Raw genomic sequence first — 12,875 nt, forward strand, 5'->3', positions numbered from 1 at the left:
CATAGGCGAGTACCGGTAAGATACAGCTGTTGTATAAGTATTACATACTACCACCCTATTTGTAATCTGCGCTAATTTTGCCGTGCTGATCGCAACGCCATAACACACACCCTAGCTAGAAAAGCAAGCATTTTTTGGTGCCCCTGTAGTTCTTTTCCACACCACCTTCCTGTGAGCACTTGTTTCCACATTGTGACGAAAATGTGTGTGGAGTGTCTCAGCTGAATCGGCTACGCCGGGAGCGCTCAGGCAAGGAGTGTTATCAGCCACACACGCGCTTCTGATTGTTTCGATTACGGTCCAGTATTTTTAGTGGCCCAGGCGGCCAACGGCAGCAATTTTTAGGTGTGCAGTGGAACAACTGCAGCGTTGCCTGGGCAGTGCAGGTTGCCTACGCCGGCTTTTATTAAGCAAACAACATCCGCCAACAAATTACACTCACCCGATCGGCGACCCTCTCGTCCTTGGAGAGTGCCAAGATGCGACGCACATCGTCGTCAGTCAGGTGCCTGGCAGCAACTTTCTCGTCCTTCCGGAGCACATGATTGGCCATGATGACGGTCGCAAACACGGGAAAGCCATTGGCAGTGTTCAGGGAACCGTCGTAGTTGTTTGTGTACACACCAGTCAGCTCCTGAGAAGCATAGTACACCCGCATTTACAATGAATTCCACACGTGAAAAAAAAAAGGCTGTTTCGACTGAAATCAGAGGCTCGACATAAAAGCAAGCTGAATTAAAGGTGCAGTAAAACCTGGACATAACAAAACTGAGGAAAGTCCACGATTTTTCGTTACACGCAGTTTTTGCGTGAGGGCTCAAAAGGAAAAAGCAACAGGAAACCAAAGTAAGAAATTAATGTAGGCAAAATCATGTTGAAAATGTTTACAGCAAATACTTCCGAAGAAATTAAAAGTACGGGCATATGAAATAGCGTGCTTTAAAGTGCACATGCGGTGAATGCTTTTTTGTATCGAGCCTTAACGTACACTCACGGTACGCATGCTTTTCTTTGCGTTTAGCATGCGCAACCCTTGCATGCTCTAAAATTTCGTTTACAAAATGGCAGTGCCCTTCGAAGCAGGAGCCCTCACCTCGGACTGAATTCACCGGTGTCACTGCCATTTTCAGTACATTCACTGTATATAAATTAAGCACCAGGATTTTGCTCCGTCTTATCTTGCCTATAACGAAATGTATGAGCTATAAACATGCTTTATTTTTTATTTCGAGTGACGATTTTGCTGCTTCTAGTACTAAAGAGGAGCGTCGGCTTGTTGACAAAAACGCTTTGAGTTCTAACAACCAGATGATGCCACTAGGACGAGCTCATCGTGTTGAGTCCCCATTTGCATACGCTGAACTAAAAGTGCAAATGTGACAAACAGCACAATGTCCCGCAAAATGATCGCGTTCAGCGCACGTAAGCGTACATACACTTATTTCCATTTATACTCCTATCTATGTATGCTGCGAGCAGACAACGCACAGACGACTAGGCACAGAGGAACGCATTTAATGCATTCATCGAGGAATTCCTTACATGAAGGTTCATTACAACCAAGCTTAGCTGCTACTGTTATCAAATTTTAAAAATGTGCACTGTCAGCTGAATTGGTTCATAGCATTTCTTTGTAATGACAGTGCAATAACTAAGGATATGCCATCTGTTCTTTCTACATATGTGCCTGTAGCGCTGCTTTGCCAAAAATTCACAAACTATACAGCAATTTTTCTCAAGCAAATACAAGCAGCAATGGTCGTTGATTTCTAGCCACTTCGAAATAAATCTCCATGTCTTAGAAGCTAAACAACTATACAAGGCAAACACGAAGCAAACCGTCCACAAACTCCAGTCCATAAAAGTAGCCGCTTTGGCATGCGGGTATTCGTGTAACAGCTGACAGTCTCGCTGTGGGATTCAAAAATAAGCAAGTCTCAATTTAGTGTCTGTGCTGCACGTAATTGCGTTGGTCAGTCCAAAGATCCTTTGATGCTACAGCTAGTGGTAGTTAAACTTTTAAATCACAGCGAGACCCATGACAGCAAAACTTGCAGCTGCCTCATTGCACTCACAATTTCGTCACCCGGCTTGCACGAGTCACAGAGGTCACTCAGGAGGATGGTATCCTTGGAGCGAGGAAGGCGACCGGCCGTTACTTTGCCAGGGCTCTCCTGAATGGTGATGCGCTGATAGTTCTGGTAGATGGTCTGGAACACACAACACCAACGAGTCAGCAGCAATTCCAACAACAGCAAAGTGTACCTCCAAAAGACAAACAGGACATCCGATTTACACAAAGGTTTAAGGGGGGACACTGGTCTTGAAAAGAAAATTTTATTAATTTAGTCATAGTTATGAAATTTTCAGGGCTTATGTATTTTTGTGTGCTGATTCTAGATATGTCATTTAATTTCATGTAAAACAATTCCTTGAGCACTTATGAACATTTTATGCAAGTATTTTGCGGAGAGTTTTGAACAAAATTTGCTGCAGGAAACTCGCTGAAATGCATGCCATTGGGTTCTTTCGACGCCAAAGAATACAATAAGGGTGAAATTGTCTTCCTGGCTCTCATAGAACTTGAGTAATAGGGGTACTGAAGCTGCCACTTCACACACAGAAATACACATTTTCCTTCTCATTTCTGAAGCGACAACTTCAAAACTCTATAACTTAAGTTCTATGATAGGCAGGAAGACAATTTCACCCTTATTGTATTCCTTGGTGTCAAGAGAACCCAATGGCATACATTTCAGAGAGTTTCCCGCAGCAAATTTTCTTCAAAACTCTCCGCAGAATACTGGCATAAAAAGTGCATAAGTGCTCAAGGAATTGTTTCAGATGAAATTAAATGACATATTTAGAACCGGCACACAAAAATACATATTCCCTGAAGATTTCGTAACTGTGACTTCATTAATAAAATTTTTTTTTTCAAGACCAGTGTCCCCCCTTAAACCAAATTTAATCTTTCTTTGTTTTATGTGCTCATGAAGCACCTGTAGAGAAGGGCTGCAGGTTGCTTTTAAAGTGAGGCTCTTTAATGCCACCAAAACGTCAGTACAAGGGCATTTCTGCACTGCACTTCCATCAAGTTGCAACTGTGGCATTTCAAAGGCAGCAAAATGTGAAACCAGACCTGCAGGGGGTTCAAACTTCCCAGTGATGACTCATGATAAAGAAGTTTTGTATACCGTATTTACTCGCGTATAGGCGCACTGGCATAATAGGCACACCCCCAGTTCGGTCGCGAAAAATCAGATTTTTTTATTTCCGCGCATAATAGGCGCACCCCGAATTTGGCACTGTGATCAGTACTGTATTTACACGATTGCAAGCGGACGCCTCCCCACCCCCACAATCTTTATTTTAACAAAGTTTTTGCTGAACTTACTACTAGTCCTCATTAGTGCTACTGCCGTCGCAGATGCTGCGATCCACAGCCCGTACAACGACATCGCGTGGAACAGCCACACACAGTTTTCACGGATGCTTACTTTAAACGTCTGTTTGGAAAGCTTCATCAGCCGGAAATCTTCCCGACTTAGGACCCCGAAAACCACAGCGATAGGAGTCGCATACGAAAATTTAGGCGCTCCGCAGTCGCAACTGCCGCACTTCTCGGCCACGTCGTATTTTCCGGCCTGCCGCACGCTTGCCGTGTTCGAGATCTAACTCCCAGCCGTGTAGCTATTAGGGCGCTTGTCCGTCGTGCTATAATAGCAACGCTCAGCGACAGCGCAAGAAAGCCACAACTACGATGAGCTAACACGCTACCGCACGCTACGACAGAAACCGGCCCTTTGACAGCCATAAAAAAACTGGAGCTGGTGATGCTGATGTCGATATAGATAGTGAAAGCTCACAGCGGACGAAAAAGTTGATGATGATGATAAGCTTGACCTTGGGCGCTATCTGTGGGCGGCACCTGGAAGCTCCTGTGCGCGTGTGTGGCCTCCGCGACCAAGCGTGCGTTGCTCGCAACCGGAGCCGATTGCGGAGGCCACGGCGTGTGCATTTTGATGGCTATTTCCGCATGGATCGCGGAAAGTTTGGGTGCGGCCCTTACATGGATATTTTTTTTAATTATTTCCTTCGGGAAAACAGGATGCGGCCCGTACACGGGTGCGTTTATGCGGTATGTTCAATTTTGCAAGTCAAGAAATTTCTGGAAATTTTACCCCGCGTAATAGGCGCACCCCGAACTTTGAGCCGGATTTTCTGGAAAAAAAAGTGCGCCTATTATGCGAGTAAATACGGTAGTACAATTCTTTTCTAAAGAGGCAACATACAAGAAGCGCACTTAATTTCTAAGTTGGTGGAGGATCTAAACATTTCTTACATTTCACATGACAACAAAAGCGCATCCCCTACTGTTACAATGTACAGCAATTGTTGAAATAATTCTTTGCAATGCCTATGGCCGCATCAGAGAATACACTGCAGAGATTCCTTTACCATTACTACTCCTTGCCTGTGCTCTATCCAGCACTCACGAACTTGTGGACCTGAGCACGCAAAATTTGAAACAGCAGTTCACACCTTGCAACAAGTTCTGCTGCAAGCTGGTTTGAAGGATCAGAACTTCTTTTTCATGCATTAAATACTATTTTCGACCTAATATCTAAACTTTTTTATTGCGCCTTGGAGAACAGTGCAAATTTACAAAACATAGGAACACACACAGAACCACCAAAACATTTTTACACCTATTCTGTCCATTTATGTTTTCAGTCATTCTACCTGCCAATGCACACAAAAGCTGCTGGTGGTGTTGTCAGTGTTCCGCCATAACTACCCGCTCAAACCACAGGATGGTTCATCAAATTTTCAAGATTCAGTTGGAAACAGACCTGTTCCATGTTGATTGTGAAGGGCCCCGTGCTCTGGCACTCGGGACAGGAGCCTGGCTTCACCTCCTGGTTCTGTGACTGCACCAGAGGACCCAGCACGTAGCTGCACTTGGCACAGTCGTACTTCACCAGCGACAGCTGCGGAAGCACCCCGGTGGTGCTGGTCACCACACCGGCCGTCCGCACCAGCTGGTTCAGGTGGAGCTGCCTGAAGCGCACGGTGAACATGGCACGCTAGTAAAAGAGCAGCTCATTATGTTGAACAAGTCACGAGACTAGTTATTACATAACATTACAATGGACTTTATAAAAATTAAATCTTTTTTTTCCTAACCTTCCCCTTCACCATCTTCCTTGACAACTGGACGAGACTACAGACAAGAAGAATTTAAATGAAGAGTGCACGATCTCGGTGGCAGGTTGCAGGCTTACTAAGCCTTTTTATCGTCTTTGCACTAATGAATACTTTACTGAAAAGATAACTAAGTGAACCTATGACTGATTGGTCACACAAATGAACAAATGAAATGGACTGGTGGAAGAACTAGCGCTAAGTTTTGATTTAAATGTTTGTTTCCAGCTTGCTGGTCACACACATCTGAGTGAAGAAGTGCAAACAAACAAGAATAAACGGAGAAGCAGCCAACATGATGGGCACTGAATAGTTTTCATGACTGAAGGAATGAAATCGACAACCAGTGCAATACATGTAGAGTGAGCAAGTGAACAGAAAAAAATCGGGCCAAACGATTTCACCTGAGGCTACGGATGTCCTCGATGAGAGGCAGGTCTGTGATGCGTACATGAATTTCCCGGGTGATGCGCTCATACTGTGGGAACATGCCAAGGACAATGTCTTTGGCTGCCTCATCAAAGATGACCAGCATCTCTGCAGGAGCCTCGGGCAGGAAGTAGGCCAAGACCTGTTCCGCCTGAGCCAAAGTGTTGTAGTTGACCTCCAGGCTGAGCTTATTCTCTGCAAGCAACATAGGAACACAACAGTGAATGAATGCAATAACCCTTCCAGGTTGACACATGGCTAAATTAAACGAAATTTAGATGCCAGATGCATTAGGCTCAAATGGTCGTCAACTGTGTTAACAATGGCAAGGTAAAAAAACGCGAAAATAAGCCCATGTAAGTATACAAAAGACCGATTTATCAAGTAATTCTTTTTTACATGCCAAAGCAACATCCCAGGCTAAAAGGGACGTTGTAGTGGAAGGTTCTGGATCGATTTACACCCCACCTGGGTTGCATAAGGTGCACCAAAATCGAAGTTAAGGTGTTTTAGCATATTGCTTCCATAAAAATTTGACTGTCATGGCCAGGACTGAACCCATGTACTCATGCTCAGCATCTTAACAAACACTAAAGCCAATGAGCCACTGCAGAGCCTAGACATCAAAAAATGTTATTTACATAAAAATAGCAGTGTCTGACCTCTTTCTATGTCCTTAGCATCTGTTTTTGAGCACAAATGTTATTGTTATGCCAGAATAATGAACCAGCATGTACAAAGGCAAAGGTATGTGAACTAGAGCTGAACCAAATAGATGTGCACAACTACAGCAATAAAAGAAGCCAGGACATAAACCTCATATGAACTTCATCAGACTAACAAAACTTGGGAAGAAAAAAGGAAAAAGTATATAGACAAAGACATGCAGGACCACAGGGGTTCTTTGTATAATGACTGATTAAATTTCTCAAATGCACAATGAATCCGGTTTTTGTCACCATTCGCCAGACATTCCAAACTCAACAGCCCAACGACACTTAGATGCTCCGGTGCTGACATGGTTGCTATGATGACCGACAAGGGGAAAAAAAGAGTAAGTGTAAAAGAGGTGAAGACAGACTTACCTTCACACATTTGCCTGATCTTCTCTTTGTAAAGGTTGTGGCCACGTTCATCAACGAATGTGCGCAGGAAGTTCTTGAAACGGTTGTAGATCTCAGTCTTGGGGCCAATCTGGGTGACCCACTCTCGGACAGTGTGGCCCTTCATGTCTTCCAGGTTCTCAATACTCTCGACCATCTAGGAAGCAGAGAATGAGGATGATGTATGTGAAAATGCTCTGCCTGCATCACAACGAAAGCTTTATGGACTTCATGAATGGAGAGTTTTGTTTTCAACTGTTCTTCCACTCTTTACAGCTCCATCACCGTGAATTACCACGAACAGGAACTTCCAGGCTTTTCACCTTTTCCCACAGCAAAAAAAAAAAAAAAAAAAGAGAACATTTTGACCAACAAAGGCCAAGTGATAGCACGGTCAATTCCTACACAAAGTGCCTGTAACATGGTCGTAACTTCACAATTAATTCACTTTTACCGATGAAAAGATTCGTTTCTGCCTTCTAAATTTATGCCATAATATTTCTGTCCGGTGAAGGTGAAAAAAAAAAAAAAGACACAGGATTTTGCACTAGAACCAAAGTCCTCTTTGCAGTATCATTATAATCAATGCTCCTAAAGTGGTTCAAGTAAATGCTATAGTATTCTTATGATGTACTTTTGGTATCATTGCTTTGGCCAATATGTTCATTACTGTCAGAGCACTGAGAAAAAATTCAGTGAGATAGGATTCAACAGTGTCCAGAAATCTATAGGCAGACTACCTGCACATGACAGATAATTATGTAATAAATTATGTTGGCGAGGCTTTATATCTAGCTGAATTCTAGCTCAAAATCCAATGAAGCTAAAGCACTGCAGTTATCCAGCAGATGCTTGTTGGAGCACATATTACACAAACAGCAGATATGGCGACTATGCAACTCCAGGAAAGAAGGTACAAGGAATGGCATCTGTAAGCTGTACACAACACATACAAAAAGAAAGAAGCTATACTTATAACGTGGTATAAGGAACATGCAAAAATATGTCACAACAGTGGTTAAGGAATACGCCTTCAAAAACAAAAGACCCATTCATGGGATACAGCTGATTAGTTTGGACACAAGCAGAAAGCTCCTAGCAATGGCAGCATTAAAAAAAACATATATACAAAACGCTACTCAAGTGCCAAAAACTGCTTACATCTTCATCCTCAGAGAAAGCACCTTCAGCTGCACGTTCAGCCAACCGTCTCCTGCGAACAGGCCGGTCAGTTTCGCTGCTGCTTTCATCTGTTGGTGATCAAACATAAAGAGCGCACACCTGAATGCTCTATTCACAGAACATCAGCAAAATGTTTCACAGTGCTATATGAAGCAAAATACACGGACGGAAATGAACTAACCGTAAAGCAAGCCTCGTCGCATGCGACCAGTGACGCGACCCTCCGCACGATCTCGCTGGCGAAGCTCATCTTCAACAGCCCTGCGTTCTGTCTCAGACATGGCACTGTACTCTGAGTCATCGAGCATCTGCGGGTCGTAGGTGTCCAATGCTGCAATCGGTCGGTAGTCGCTGAAAAAGGGAAAATAATAATTAGTTTAAACCATCATGCTTGCACTGAACAGACAGGTTAGCAACACGATACTCCGCTAAGCAGGTGACATACCCCTTGCTGCTGCAAATGATCAAGTGTCAAGCGTACAAAAGACTTGAAGCAGTTCAAAACTGCCTGTTTAGGTCTGCATCCAGCTACAGTACAACAGTGTAGGCACAAATTTCTGCACCAGTATCATCATGATTTTGCTCAGCACACTTCAACTGTACTTGACAACCTGTGTGGTTTGCTAAGTTGGTGCAGCATCACACGTACAGAGCAGCGAAGAGACAGAGATGTGTGCCCTTTCTTGCTTCCCAAATCTATGCTTTTCCCATAACAAAACTTTAATTGCATTAAGTCATTTTTATCTCAATGCGATTACCATGGAGTCTTTATTTTGAACTTATTTCCATTGTTGCTACTGCGACAAAGAAATCTGATGGCAGATTTTCAGCGAAGTCTGCTCGATCATCAACAAGTAAGCAACGCCTAACGTCAACCCTGGAAGCAAAAAAGAATCATGACGAAAAGTAAGCAAACTACTCACTCCTCCATGTTGTCTCCAAACAGTTCTTCCCCATCCTCCTCTTGCTCCTCATCGCGACGGACGTCATCTTCCTCGTTGCCGACCCCACCAAGCAGTTCAGACTCATCTTCGAAAGGTGGGAGGTCCCGGCCTGGCGACGAAGTGCCAGCGTCGGGTGGTGAGGATGCAACAACAACGTTGCTGCTCCTGGAGCGCGGTGATGCCACATTGCTGCTTCGTGAAGGCGGTGACGCCACATTGCTGCTCCGGGAACGAAGGTTGTCTGACATCTTGCCTTCTTACTGGCTTGGCAACTTCTCCAGTCTGTCAGGAACAAGGTAAAATGGAAAATGTAGGAAGAGCTTGAAGAGAGCAAACACTTCTGATCAGAACTTTCTCTACGTTCAATGAACAAGTACAAGTGTACCTGTGCACCTATCTTGACATATAAAACAGTAACAGTTAATTAAGCACCAATTACCACTACAAGAAACTGAGTGATGTCCACTTCAAGAATTTTATGGGACGACACATCATAGAATACAAGGCAAAGCGAATTTTAAGCAAAGTGCAAGAACCTCTGGGCAAAGCGAAAAGAATGCAAATATTGGTAGTGTGGCGCCTAAACTTGAATTGTTTGCTTGTAGCTTCAGTGATGTTCAAGTATAACTGATCTGTGCGAGCGGCACAAAACTGTTCGCCTGTGTATCCAGAATTTCAGCTGTGCTGCTGAGCTTTTACCACTGCACGTCATACCGCTGATAATGCAGTAACAATGTCACAATCACTAGCTAAAAACAAACAAAAATTAATGACGATAAAGCCTGCGCAGCTATGCGCGCGAAACATGCTTCTGACCGCCAAAGGATGACGATCACACCCGTTGGGCTTCGCTAAAACTTCAGAAGTGGTTTTTCAGTTTTATTACAGATCAGCGTCGTGCGAGATGCATATAATGAGCTACAAATGCTACCAAAATCAAGAACACAGAAATCGGATCAGCGCCAAGTCGAGCAACACGATTTATGAAGTGTTCCAGCGACAGCGATTTTCCATTCACGCTGCAACAAACAGAAACAAAGCGTGCGTCTTGGGATCAGCTAAAACTACTTTTATTATCTTTTTCTTTCACGCACATCATCGAGTGCTCGAATCTGTACTGCGATGGCACGCATACAAGCGCATCACGGAGTGCGATATCTCCAAACAACGCTTTACGTAGTTATAAAGTGAATTCATATGTGACCAGGAATACGCCTGTGAATACTAAACGTGAAGACGCAGAGGCCATGAAAGCCAAGAAGCGACATTTTCCCACCCGTTTGACCTTTCGTCAACTGCAAATCACCAGGCTTGGCACAAAGGAGTCTCTCCAAGAAACTTATCGGAAGTTTGTTCACGTTTGTTTTATGTCCCTTCCGGTACCGCACTTGTTGCCTGGTTGTTGTCAATGCATTTATTAGGCGTTGCAGTCCAAGCATAACTAAAGCAAGCAGGTAGTGAGCACTCTTCGTGCTAACAGGTTATGTGCCTCAGGTTATATTGAAGCGCCCATGTGCTACCATTTAAAGGCCATTGTTAAAGAGCCCACAAGCCGCTGTACATCCTTCAAGAAGTAAGCTGGGTTCGTCAGTAGCTCCCGAGACCGCAGTTCAGGTTCAGATACAACTATTACTCTGGCCACACACTCTGTGCACGGTTTTTCAATAATTCCTCTAATAATAAATGCCCTGCCGCTACTCACCAACTTCGCGCTCAATGGATGAAGGCCGGCTGAAAAGCGCGGGAAAAGCGGCGGAACAATACGTGATTCGACCAATGACAGCGCGAAGTGTAATGTCGCTGGCTGACGCCCTACGATCTGAAATATAATGCACAATAACAGCGGATTTCCTTTTCACATTTGCGTTCTATAACACAAATGAGCCGCTAAAATCACCAGGTACGGCACCCTGCACAGGTCAATAAAAGGCAGCTATGAATGGGCAAAGCACTTCAAGCGAGCGCGCGAATCCAATATACTGCAAAAAAAAAAAAAAGCGAAAGAAGAGATGGTGGGGGGAGAAAGGAGAGAACTGGCTGCGTCGTGTTTACTACACCTAGTTTGAAAGGTTAATGTAGTCTGGATAAAGCGTGGTTAAGTAAATCATCCTCAAAACCACGCTCAAAATGATGCCGCAGGCACGCTTTCAGGGTTCCCAGCGAGAGGTAGTTTCTATTGCAGTTGTGGTTGCGGTTAGCTATAACCGGCCTCATTGCCATGGCAATGATGCAAATCACAAATTAACAATTTCGCACAATAATGTTCTTTCTTTTTTTAGTCGTCATCACCACACATTAGGTCTGTAAAGGGTGTTTGCTAGTTTTGTGTTTGCCGCTACTTGTTTTGCGAGAATGTCGACGTGGGCCCGGGAAATTTAAACGCGAATTAAGTTCCTACGCAAGGAGAATGGAACGAAAATTAGAAATGTGTAGGTTTGGACTGGTTTTGTCGCGTCGGAAATTGGGCCAACTGAAAAAAAAAGATTATAACTGAAAGCTTCCGAAGCTCAAAGTCCCTCACACAGCTTCCCGCCAACCGTCGGTGAAGGGTGTGTCTTGTCCGTCGCTGGCTGTCAATTAACAACAGTTACGTAGAAACGAGTTTTAATGACCGATAACTGGGCAAGACGATATAATAGTGAGGTTACGATTCGTGGAGCAGCGCTCTGCTCCGACTCCACTCGGCGAAACCCGAGGCAGTTCTCTCCCGCTCTTGGAACTCATGGTCAATGAGTTGCTAACTCGTCGTCGTCGCCTCTTCGATCAATATCCGCTATATCGCGTCCAGAGATCGTTGTATGAATGAGCCGGTAGTCCCCTTGTTTCAGAAAAGCGACCAAAATGATCCAATTCTGACGACGACGATGCCGCCGAGGCAGTTTTTGGCCGTCACGATACGTCACAGACACCGACAGCCTGCATAGATGCAGAGTTTTCAATCTTCCGGAGGGGACTTGAGTCAAATTAGCACCCTATCTCTTTTTTATTCGTTCCTCTCTCTTCCTCCCCCCCCCCCCTCTCTTGCGCATGTTCCATGGTAAGAGATTGCACAGGCGAAGAGGCTGTATGTGTAAACATCAATTTTATTTGTCTCTAGTCGAGCGAATACGCTAAATCAAAATGACCGTAAGATGCTAAGTAAATCAATGAAGAAACGAAGCTGAAAAATACATAAAATCTTGGTAGACTTTCCTAACGTCGTTAGTCGAAATGAGAGAAAATACTGGGCAACACAAACATTTCCACAACAAGCAACCATTGAAAAATAAAAAAGATTTTAAACTCGTCGTGTTCAAGAAACAAAGGAATGAATGTGGCAAAACGCTTGCCTAGAACACGTTATAGGCGTGTTTCAGGCATGTTTCGGGCTGAGCACACGGTATCTAGCGGTAACATTTCGTTAAAGATGGTCTGGATGTAAGCATGAGTAGTTAAACTCTTAGATTTCTTCATTTTTTTTTTTTTTTTACTTCCTGATCGCAGCGGCTTTGGGAGGTGCTGAAGAGACAGTTCGGTCGTTATAGGCATGTGTTTTGCCCTCTGTACAAATGTTTCCCAAATAAGCTAACAACTTGAAATTTAATGACTGATTATAAACTCCCGTTGCCAGTCGGATCCCTTGATGGTGAACTGGGTCAAAAATTCTTAGTGTTGTCATCCTTCTTTGTTAGTGGGAGACAAATCTATGTACCCGTGGTGGCTTAAGACTGTGCTGTTCTTGAAACTTTCACGCAACTGTAGTTCTTTAGTCGATTTGTCCAGAACCGTACGAAAGGATACATGCTGCTCCCTAACGCCATCGTTCAATCTCCGGCGTGTGTGTGTGAGGGGGGGGGGGGGGGGGGGGGGGTCGGAAGGGAGCTGTGTGAGGGGCTTTGGGCCCCCTCCCGCAGTCGGCGCCTATGCTGATAGTGAAAAGGAGAGAGAGCGCGTGGTTGGACCTTTCGCCTGCAGACGCAGTTAGGATTATACTGTGTTTTTCGGTACTATTCACAAGCGCGTCACCTAG

At 44.3% G+C, this 12,875-nt stretch overlaps 1 protein-coding gene across 1 annotated transcript in view; it reads right to left on the minus strand.

The window, feature by feature from the left end:
- The window catches only part of Mcm2 (DNA replication licensing factor Mcm2), a 34,359-nt gene extending 23,641 nt beyond the window's left edge, over nt 1-10,718 (minus strand). The window contains exons 1-9 of the mRNA XM_089551675.1: nt 10,569-10,718; nt 8,846-9,148; nt 8,104-8,273; nt 7,902-7,990; nt 6,723-6,897; nt 5,613-5,832; nt 4,857-5,064; nt 2,076-2,210; nt 443-634 (exon numbers count right to left, since the gene is read on the minus strand). Coding sequence (XP_089407801.1) covers nt 443-634; nt 2,076-2,210; nt 4,857-5,064; nt 5,613-5,832; nt 6,723-6,897; nt 7,902-7,990; nt 8,104-8,273; nt 8,846-9,114 — 1,458 coding nt within the window. The 5' untranslated portion in view covers nt 9,115-9,148; nt 10,569-10,718. The remainder of the gene's footprint in view (nt 1-442; nt 635-2,075; nt 2,211-4,856; nt 5,065-5,612; nt 5,833-6,722; nt 6,898-7,901; nt 7,991-8,103; nt 8,274-8,845; nt 9,149-10,568) is intronic.
- Between the last annotated feature and the right edge of the window lie 2,157 nt (nt 10,719-12,875).

The sequence above is a fragment of the Amblyomma mixtum genome, chromosome 7 (assembly GCF_055824585.1).
Source record: "Amblyomma mixtum isolate Tamu chromosome 7, ASM5582458v1, whole genome shotgun sequence".
In the NCBI taxonomy this organism is placed as follows: domain Eukaryota; kingdom Metazoa; phylum Arthropoda; class Arachnida; order Ixodida; family Ixodidae; genus Amblyomma; species Amblyomma mixtum.